The sequence below is a fragment of the Salmo salar genome, chromosome ssa27 (genome assembly GCF_905237065.1).
Source record: "Salmo salar chromosome ssa27, Ssal_v3.1, whole genome shotgun sequence".
NCBI lineage: Eukaryota > Metazoa > Chordata > Actinopteri > Salmoniformes > Salmonidae > Salmo > Salmo salar.
In genome coordinates this window covers 25,774,703-25,785,196 of record NC_059468.1, presented here as the reverse complement: position 1 = coordinate 25,785,196, position 10,494 = coordinate 25,774,703, and the positions used below count along the sequence as shown (strand labels likewise).

The 10,494-nt window shown below is 41.5% G+C and overlaps 1 protein-coding gene across 4 annotated transcripts in view; it reads right to left on the bottom strand.

Annotated features, from left to right (window-relative positions):
- Positions 1–1,984: 1,984 nt before the first annotated feature.
- Positions 1,985–10,494, bottom strand: part of LOC106588820 (Y+L amino acid transporter 1) — a 35,483-nt gene continuing 26,973 nt past the window's right edge. For 3 of the 4 annotated variants that reach the window (XM_014178271.2, XM_014178273.2, XM_014178272.2), the window contains exons 7-10: positions 9,758–9,958; positions 9,407–9,556; positions 9,052–9,235; positions 1,985–5,384 (exon numbers count right to left, since the gene is read on the bottom strand). In XM_014178271.2, coding sequence (XP_014033746.2) covers positions 5,290–5,384; positions 9,052–9,235; positions 9,407–9,556; positions 9,758–9,958 — 630 coding nt within the window. In that variant the 3' untranslated portion in view covers positions 1,985–5,289. The remainder of the gene's footprint in view (positions 5,385–9,051; positions 9,236–9,406; positions 9,557–9,757; positions 9,959–10,494) is intronic. The other variant, XM_045709754.1, reaches the window with a different exon arrangement.

Here is a 10,494-nt window from a genome sequence, read left to right as displayed (position 1 = left end):
AAAGCACCACTGAAACAGGTTTTCATTTTCCAGGAATTGTGTACAGATCCTTGCGACATGGGGCCGTGCATTATCATACTGAAACGAGGTGATGGAAGCGGATGAATGGCACGACAATAAGCCTCAGGATCTTGTCACAGTATCTCTGTGCATTCAAATTGCCATCAATAAAATGCAATTGTGTACGTTGTCCGTAGCTTATGTCTGCCCATACCATAACCCCACCATGGGGCACTCTGTTCATAACATTGACATCAGCAAACGACTTGCCCACACGACACCATACACGCCGTCTGCCCAGTACAGTTGAAACTGGGATTCCTTACACTTCTCTAGCGTGCCAGCGGCCATCGAAGGTTAGCATTTGCCCACTTAAGTTGGTTATGATGCCGAACTGCAGCCAGGGCAAGACTCTGGTGAGTATGACGAGCACACAGATGAGCTTCACTGAGACGGTTTCTGACAGTTTGTACAGAAATTCTTCGATTATGCAAACCTACAGTAATCAGCTGTCCGGCTGGCTGGTCTCAGACGACCCCACAGATGAAGAATTCGGTGGAGATCCTGGGCTGGCGTGGTTACACGTGGTCTGCGGTTGTGAGGCCGGTTGGATGTACTGCCAAATTCTCTAAAACTATGTTGGAGGCTTATGGTAGAGAAATTACATTCAATTCTCTGGCCCCAGCTCTGGTTGACATTCCTGTAGTCAGCAAGCCAATTCCACACCCCCTTAAACTTGAGACATTGGTGGCATTGTGTTATGTGACAAAACTGCACATTTTAGTGGCCTTTTGTCCCCAGCACAAGGTGCACCTGTGTAACGATCATTGATGGATTATCTTGGCAAAAGAGAAATGCTCATAAACAGGGAAATAAATACATTTGAGCTCAAAATTAGAGAAATAAGCTTTTTGTGCGTATGAAAAATGTCTGGAATATTATATCTTAGCTCATGAAACCAACACTTTACATGTTGCATTTATATTTTTGTTCAGCATATCACCATGCTCAAAGGTCGCTGGTTCAAATCCCCGAGCTGACAAGGCGAAATGTCTGCCGATGTACCCTTGAGCAAGGCACTTAACTAGTTTCTCTGGATGAAAGCGTCTGCTAAATGACAGAAATGTACACGTGGTCTCCATATTAAAAAACATTAGCGTTTCTGTAAAACATGACTCAGACTTCATTCTGTTTTAATTCCACTTCACATATCTGAATCTTTCTAAACCATAAAGTATACCTCTTTGCAATATAAAGCATGTATATTATAATATGCAGCGCTGTAAACAAATACAAAATGGAACAAAGCAGACAGTCAGACTGGAATAATGACAACATTTAACATGTATACGTCAACACCATTAGGGAACAACTACTAGGAGAGACTAGAACTTGATCATCAATGGACCACATAAACAGATACAACGGAACACAACCCGCCGTATAGGAATGAATGTCAAGACCGCAACATGACAACATGGGGGAATTTGGAAAAAGAACACTTCACTGAAATGTTCTAAAGGATGACGTGATGGGTGGTGGAAATATTACAGGTAGAGGCCCATGTGTCCTCTGTGCACAGCATTTTATTAACATTTGGACAGTAAAGATGTTGCAGATAAACAAAATAGTCATTACAAAGATCCTCTTCTTGGTATGAGAGAAACAATGTCAAGGACACCACTATAGCCTGGTTCTATAGCAGCTGGTAGGACTGCACAAAGCGATGTGGGACCAGGCTAACACTCCCACATCATATATCTTCCTAGGCTGTGTTTACACAGGCAGCCCAATACTGCAAAAATAAAAAGTCTAATTAGGGAAAAAAGATCAGAAATGGGCTGCCTGTCTAAACGCAGCCATAGAAGGCCGCACAACAATATACAAGATTGCCTACATTTGGTCTGGCAGACAACACATTTACAAAAACTGCATATAATACTCTTACAAGAAGAACAAGAGAAACTGTACACACACACACCACTGATTTCCCCTTTGTGAGAGATTTTATTCACCAAGTTCAGACACCCAAATATAATATTCCTACTAAAGATTGAAAACAGAAATGCCTGTTGTTCTGTAATGTATAGTGACGGACCTAGTCGCTCATTGTGAAGTTAAACCTTTTATTTGTAAAGTAACATGCTTTAAACATAGCTGTACACATCCTGTGAATTAGGAATGACGGTAGGAAATGCCTATTTCAGTCACGTGGATGGACAGATTGAAGCCAATGAGTTCATTTGTTAAAATGTCACCAATACTTTGGAATCCATAGTTATGCAGTAATGTAGAGTAAAAATGATTGCAGAAAGTGAACCAACAGCAGTCGAAGATAAAGTGATATCACCAAGGGTGACATTGATAAAGCAAGTGAGATGGGTCGAGCACAGTCCACACTTGCTCTGCCATAACCTGGCCAGAATAATTCCCAAATGGGTTTATGTGCTTTATAGGTGAAACGTCTGTCGCTGTGCCCTTGAGCAAGGCACTTAACCCTAATTGCTAATTTCAGTCACTCTGGATAACAGCGTCTGCTAAATTATTAAAATTTCAAATGTATACCTGACCACTGAGAACTATAAAAAGCGACCAAAAAACCCCTCCAAAAACATTCAAATGGCAGTCATACATGCATGGAAATGTTTCCGTTTCACATTCAGTTCATGTAGTGCAAACAAATTGATTTGATTGACAGGTGAAGGGACTTGGTAAACAGCTTTGGATGGAATTAGATAATTTATTAAAAAGGGTCAATATGCAGTTGCTACATCGATTTTTGGACTTATAAATGAATGATATGTACCCATTGATTCTTGAAGAATATAACTTAAATGCCTTATGAGCTTAGTTCAACTGCCATTCACCATCAGAACCGAGATAAAGAAGCTTACATTTTCTGTTTGTAAACAAAGTAAATGTAAACAAACAGCCTCAAAATGGTTAAGACTATCATTTTGATATCATGGATAGTCAGTCCTTGCATCCATAGCACCGTCTATGAATTTGAGTGGTTATATTTCTCCCTCAGCTTTTTACCAAAACAGGGGCGGGGAGTACCCATTTATTTAACTAGGCAAGTCAGTTAAGAACAAGTTCTTATTTACAATGACAGCCTACACGGCCAAACCTGGAAGGCGCTGGGCCAATTGTGCACCGCCCTATGGGACTCCCAATCCCGGCCGGTTGAGATACAGTCTGGATTCGAACCAGGGTGTCTGTAGTGACGCCTCTAACACCGAGATGCAGTGCCTTAGACCGCTGCGCCACATTGTTATAGTTTAAACTGCTGATTTCCCCTTTAAAGCAAATTTCCAATGACAACATACATGCATACACCAATAAGAGACAGCACATTCAGAACAACAACTTTTGGAAGCAAGTGCCCCGAGTGCCGTGATCCACAACATTGACTTGCTCTCAACAACCTGACGTTCATAAAACTACCACTAGATGGTGCATAGAAATCAAATATGGCTCAGCCAGTAGCTGTAATATTTGATCTGGCTTGTCAATGAATTGCATTGTAAAGAAGATGTCGCATTCCTCTAATCCTGCATCACATGTTCATCCAAATTGCATGAATGTGCATATTTATGGCATTGGATCCTACCAAATTCATGTTGTAGGATTTCTCGGTCTATAACAAAAGAACAATAGAGAGCGAGACATGCATGACACCATGGCAAGTCTATGGCAGAGATGGCATGAATAGGATCGCCATCTAATTGCATTAGAAAATGTTGTTGTTTTTTTTAATACAAAAAAATTTACTAAAAACATTGAGACCAGTCCTCTGTATATTATTGGAAACGTATCCTTTCTACATTACCCACATGTCTACGTCAGCAACTGTCCTTTTGGATCTTCAGATAGGCTTATGGGTTGAAATTAAACATCAGTAAATGTAACATCTTAATATCAAGCACAAAATTCAGTAAGTGCTGTTAACGTGTCACTGCTGGTGATTTCATGTCTGTCTTAGAGAGCCATCTTGGTGTAATAAGGGCATAGGCTAAAAGTCAATGTCATCTACATGTTCCATTCTGGACATCAATAGGGCAACCATGGTAACAGCTGTAACAATGTCAGTAAATGGTGATATTGAAACATATCCTGTGTGTGCCATGGTGTGCAAGGCCAATAGAATGATAGCCCAATTCTGTCCACACATGAATGCTATCGGCAACAGTAACTACATTACTATCATCTGACAGATTAAATGGTGAGAAATAGCACAGTAAACAGAAAATGCAACGGCAATCTATTCTTATGAGAACGAGCAAGCGTCAGAGACAATATCTTAGCTTGGTTTGGTAGAGAGAAATAAAGAAGACAAATAAAGGACATTACAAAGTGGTCACAGAATATGGACCACTTTGTTCTTCCGGGTCAGCAGGTAGCCTAGTGGTTAGAGCGTTGGACTAGTAACCGAAAGGTTGCAAGATCGAATCCCTGAGCTAACAAGGTAAAGCGCTGTCGTTCTGCCCCTGAACAAGGCAGTTAACCCACTGTTCCTAGGACGTCATTGAAAATAAGAATTTGTTCTTAACTGACTTGCCTAGTTAAATAAAGATAAAATAAAAATTCACCATCTGTCAGCTTCACCAATAAACATTACTTTGATGCCATAATGGCTCAACCCATGGCAGTTTCCATACAGTACACGTGTCAGTCACTTGACAGCCACTAAGTTGGAGGAATCTTCAGTGACTAGTACAGGGAGTACTAACCTTAAACAAGACAAGCAGTTTGTTTGTGCACACACACCACACCTGGCCTAGTGCAAGTAAAGTAGGGCCAGAATGGGCATCTTTGACTAACGCTTCCAACTTTCAAAACAAATAACTCATTTAATATAAAAAATATCAAATCTCCACTAGCTTTATTCAGTAGGTCCTGCTGATGAAAACCTACTCCTCCTAAATGGTTAGTAGGACCTGTTCAAATCTCCATTTGAATTTATTTCGTTGTTCAATGGTTAAACTCCCATGGTTGATCGTCTCCATAGGTGTAACCAGTAGGAGTGAACTACATTGTGCTGCATGCATGTGGTTGTCAGAGTCCACCGGCACTAGAAAGTGGCTTTCCTCAGTACTCAACACACACACTGTATAGTCCCATAGGACAAGCAAGTCACAAATTATAAATAGTAAAGTCCTGGTAAAAAGTAGATTAAAAATAAATGTTCATCATTGGCACAGAAGGAGTGTAGCTATGATTGTGGTCCTTCTGTTTCCACCTTTGGCTCAGTATCTACCTCCATCCCTCCACACCTCCTTTCATCCCTTACTCCAGCTTTTCGTCAGGGATGTTGTCCAGGTCTAGGTCACGTGACGCCTCACAGCACAGACACAGCTTCTGGGTATTTAGGGAGATCGCATCTGGGGAAAGGAAATAGAAGCAGGAAGTGTCAAATCCAAGCACAGCTCCCCGGAGCAGAGTGTTACAACTTTTACAGTGCCCCCAACCAGCCAGTGATTGTCAAGAAAATAACTGTCGTCCTCATGGTTATTGACTGTTAATTAACAAACATATTTAGTATGTACTGGCTTCCCTACAAGCCACTGATGCAGACCTTTGGAACATCTACATTTTAAAAGGTGTAATATAGCCTACACCTTCACAATAAATCCATTATTTATTTTAGACAGGTCTAAAGGAACATGATATGAAGAAAATTGCAGAACCCCTAGCCAACAGCCAATGGCATCGCACGGCGCGAAATACAAAACCAACTAAAATACCACAATTAAATTTTCTCAAACAATCAACTATTTTACACCATTTTAAAGACAAGACTCTCGTTAATCTAACCACATTGTCTGATTTTCAAAAAGGCTTTACAGCGAAAGCAAAACATTAGATTATGTCAGGAGAGTACCCTGCCAAAAATAATCACACAGCCATTTTCAAAGCAAGCATATATGTTACAAAAACCAAAACCACAGCTAAATGCAGCACTAACCTTTGATGATCTTCATCAGATGACACTCCTAGGACATTATGTTATACAATACATGCATGTTTTGTTCAATCAAGTTGATATTTATATCAAAAAACAGCTTTTTACATTAGAATGTGATGTTCAGAACTAGCATACCCACCGCAAACTTCCGGTGAATTTACTAAATTACTCACGATGAATGTTTACAAAAAACATAACAATTATTTTAAGAATTATAGATACAGAACTCCTTTATGCAATCGCGGTGTCAGATTTTAAAATAGCTTTTCGGCTAAAGCACATTTTGCAATATTCTGAGTAGATAGCTCGGCCATCACAGGCTAGCTAATTTGACACCCACCGAGTTTGGTGCTCACTAAACTCAGAATTACTATAAGAACAATTGGATTACCTTTGCTGTTCTTCATCAGAATGCACTCCCAGGACTTCTACTTCATCAACAAATGTTGTTTTGGTTCGAAATAATCCATAGTTATATTGAAATAGCTCCGTTTTGTTCGTGCGTTGAGGTCACTATCTGAAGGGTGACGCGCGGGCACATTTCGTGACAAAAAAAATCTAAATATTCCATTACCGTACTTCGAAGCATGTCAAACGCTGTTTAAAATCGATTTTTATGCTATTTTTCTCGTAAAATAGCGATAATATTCCAACCGGGCGACGTTGTATTCATTCAAAGACTGAAAGAACAAAATGGAGTAGTCTCGTGGACGCGCATCTCCAGTGTCACTGTCCCCAGGCAGGCCAGTAACAAACAGAGCTGCTGTACTTAGCCCAGAGACTGCAGAGCTCTAATTCCACTTTCTGGCGCCTTCTGAGAGCCAATGGAAGCCTTAGAAAATGTCACGTTACAGCACAGATGCTGCATTTTCGATAGAGAGGCTACAGAAGGACAATAAATTGTCAGACAGGGCACTTCCTGTATGGAATCTTCTCAGGTTTTGGCCTGCCATATGAGTTCTGTTATACTCACAGACACCATTCAAACAGTTTTAGAACCTTTAGAGTGTTTTCTATCCAAATCTACTAATTATATGCATATTCGAGTTTCTGGGCAGGAGTAGTAACCAGATTAAATCGGGTACGTTTTTTATCCGGCCTTGAAAAAATACTGCCCCCTATCCCAAACAGAAATGGGTATTCCCAAGAGCACAACTTTGGTTTTAGAAGTGGGAGGAGTCCACTGGGTCCTAAAGCACACCGTTGACTTGTATTCCTATATGCTTCATTTAGAGTTATTAATGTAACTTTAGTTATTCTACAAACGTTGGGCTATATGTTTAGATTTGTTTTATACATTGTAAGGCTGCATGATGCGACTAATGATGATTTGAATAAAGTTGCTTGAAAGGCATGAGCTCTGCTTTGTTTTTTGTGCAGGCTGTACACACTACATCACTCATTCATTTCCAATTTAACAAGCACTTGATAATGCCTTGAATTTCACAGCGGCATCCCCTTCTGCGGCCAGTGGCCGCTGTGCCCTTGGTACTGCGTTGTGCCCTTCTCCCGAGTGCTGCGAGCTCCGAAGCGCCGCTCACTCACATTGCTCTCCATCACGTGATCGGGTCTTTCACAGACTACAAGTAAAGACAGACACATCGGGGATGCAACTGCGTGCGTCCTTAGCCAATTCCAAGGTGCATATCGAAGATACTGGAAGAACTGTCCACATTTACTTTTCATCAGCCAAAAAGATGAGTAGGCCTTACCAACAGCAAAAGCACTAGCCTATGTCAATCTACTATCCCCCATAGTACAAAAGTCAACCTATTCTGTGTGAGAAATAAATATTCTAAACAGTCTGGGACAGTTGTGCGATGAGATAGATCCCAAATTAATACAACCACTAGCACCAACAAAGGTTTACGCAACACAGCTAACGCAAAATATCAAAACGTTTAGCTTAAAGTTTTCATAAACTATTATTCTTCACATTATAAGCGCAGCAATGCGCACATGGCAGTAAGCTATAAGCGCGAATGTTCCATTAGTGGGAAAACACCAGTATCAAAAGTGCCCGCAAATGCAATTATGCATGTAATGCTTTTATTATAAAGGTGCATTTTTATGGTAAAAATGATGTTCCTCAAACTTGAAACTCCCGCGATGCTTATGTATGCCAGTTAGGCTCTACAGCCCTTGTAAAGCAGATTAATGTGCTTCATTTTAAGAAGTTATTTGGTCACTTTAGTGTGTGCAACTACGATTCTAAAAAGGTCGCAAAAATAAAAAGGCATTGTTTCTTGTGCTGGGCATCATTCACAAGTGATAATTCACAATAGGCTAATATTGTCACCCATCAGACTATTCTTGATTGAATCTCGTCTTCACATATACGTGAAATTTGTTTTGATTTAGAATTGGCCATTATCAGGCACCATTCTCAAAACCGGGGCAGCGAAAAAAAGACATGTCATCTACGGTATGCACTTAAATAGCGAATGGAGGACGCTTTTGCCGTGGTTAATTTTCATGCCAGCCAGGTAGCTATACTCCTGTTGTAAAGCGAAGCAATGTGCTAAATATTAGGAAAGTTGAGAAATAAATATAGTAGGCCTAGCCTATAGAGGGCTGATGGGATCCTCTGTTTAGTAGAGGCCATCACTGTTTTCTCAAACAATTACCTAGCCTATAGAAATGTTGCGCAACATGAGCTCATGGGCTCTCATGAAGTGTTTGATTAGATTTTCAAAAACAATTGCTTTGATGTCAGAGTGATTAGAGGGACAATAGAGTGCTGAGTACCAGGAAGTTGGCAAATTTGGTAGGCTACTAATGACCATCAGCAGCATCAGAGCTTGGAGAAGCCTAATGACCGTGACTAAACGGTCATGTTGAATTTGACCGCCGGTGTGGCGGTAATACGGTCACCGCAACAGCCCTACCTCCAACTACAGTAGATCTAAATTTGGTTGCCCAATTCCAAAATCACAAGGTAACCATGATATGAATGTATAGCTTTCCACCATGTATATGTCTTCAAACAAAGTCTACCTATTATTCCCCATGAATCAATCTTTCCTGTTGAATCATGTCAGCTCTATTCATTACATCTTAAGGTTGTTTCAGCCCAGTCTCACCGAGCATCCTGCCCAGGAAGGCAGGTCTGGAGGAGGGGGGCAGGTGGATACAGATGTAGTACACTGGAGCTCCAGACAGAGCCACTCCGATACCAACCAGAGAGTTGATGGTATCACTGTAGAGAGGTACTACCACCAGGAACACACTGCATAGGCAGTACACTATAGGGAAGAACAAAGAGAGCTGGAGAGGGAGAGAAAGAGGGCGAGAGAGAGCAAGTGGGGGAACTCAACATGAATTATGCATTCCATCATGTTCCCACACATTCCTCAGAGCAGTTGATAAAATAACTGATAGAAAAGTAGATAACTGACAGGAATTAAGACATTTAGTAACCGTGAATAAGGTCCTTACCTTGACGGGCCGGGACATGTTGGGAGCCTTGAACCGGAGGTATATCTGGCTGGCGACGGAGAGGCCGATGAACAGCCAGTAGTTGAAGCTGAAGTAGTTGATGAGCTGGAACACGTCCTTCACACACAGGTAGATCAGAGACATGCCACCCTGCAGGAGACACAGAACACTTCATAAATCTGATCCTAGATCAGACATGCCACCCTAAACCAGACAAGGACAGTGCCCACACACACCAGCAGAATAAACCCTACATTTTTACAGAGAAAAGGATTGTAAAGCTACTATATGCAACATCACACTCCCCGTCAATCACTGTGTGACATGACATTTAAGTCGTCATTCACTGACGTTGAAGAGCAGTGCTGGAATGGGGGTGTAGCGCTCGACGTGGATCATGCAGAGGACGTTGGGTAAATGGCCCTCCCTGGAGCCCACGAAATACAGCCTGGAGAGAGCAATGATGGCGGAATTGAGTCCTCCGGAACAAGAGATGGCCACTGACAAGGGGATCAGCCATCGAGCCCAGCCCAGGACCAAATCAGAAAACGTCTGCAGAGAAAGACAAGACAACATAGGTTCACATCTGAGATTTGGATACAGAAACCTAGGTTAGGCTGCATTCCATTTATTTCAACCAATTCAGCAATTTATCACCTTTCCATGGGGAGAATTGGATTAGGAATTTTCCGTTTACCTCCTGAATTGCAATGGAATTTACCCCATCTCTGCTAACAACCGTCAACACACCTAAAAAGGACACTTACTCAGGGCATTTTGTAACTACATGATCGTTATTAATTACCATAGTCCTGTGTACAAGCTAACCTCAGCAGCTAGAGGACTTTCCCTCTTGGTTATCATGTCAGTAAGAGTCACAGGAGAATAGTATAGCTGGTGCCCCAGGCAAGCAGAGCAGCCAGTCTCCTACTGATGACATCACAGGAACCAGAGAACAGAACAGATGCTGCCCATTAAGACCTGCCCCGTGACCTGCTAATGGTTTAACCATGGTGTGTGTGTTTGAAAAGAGAAGCCTTTTTCATTCATCATGATTGACTTACATGGCAGGTCCCAACTCATCCATA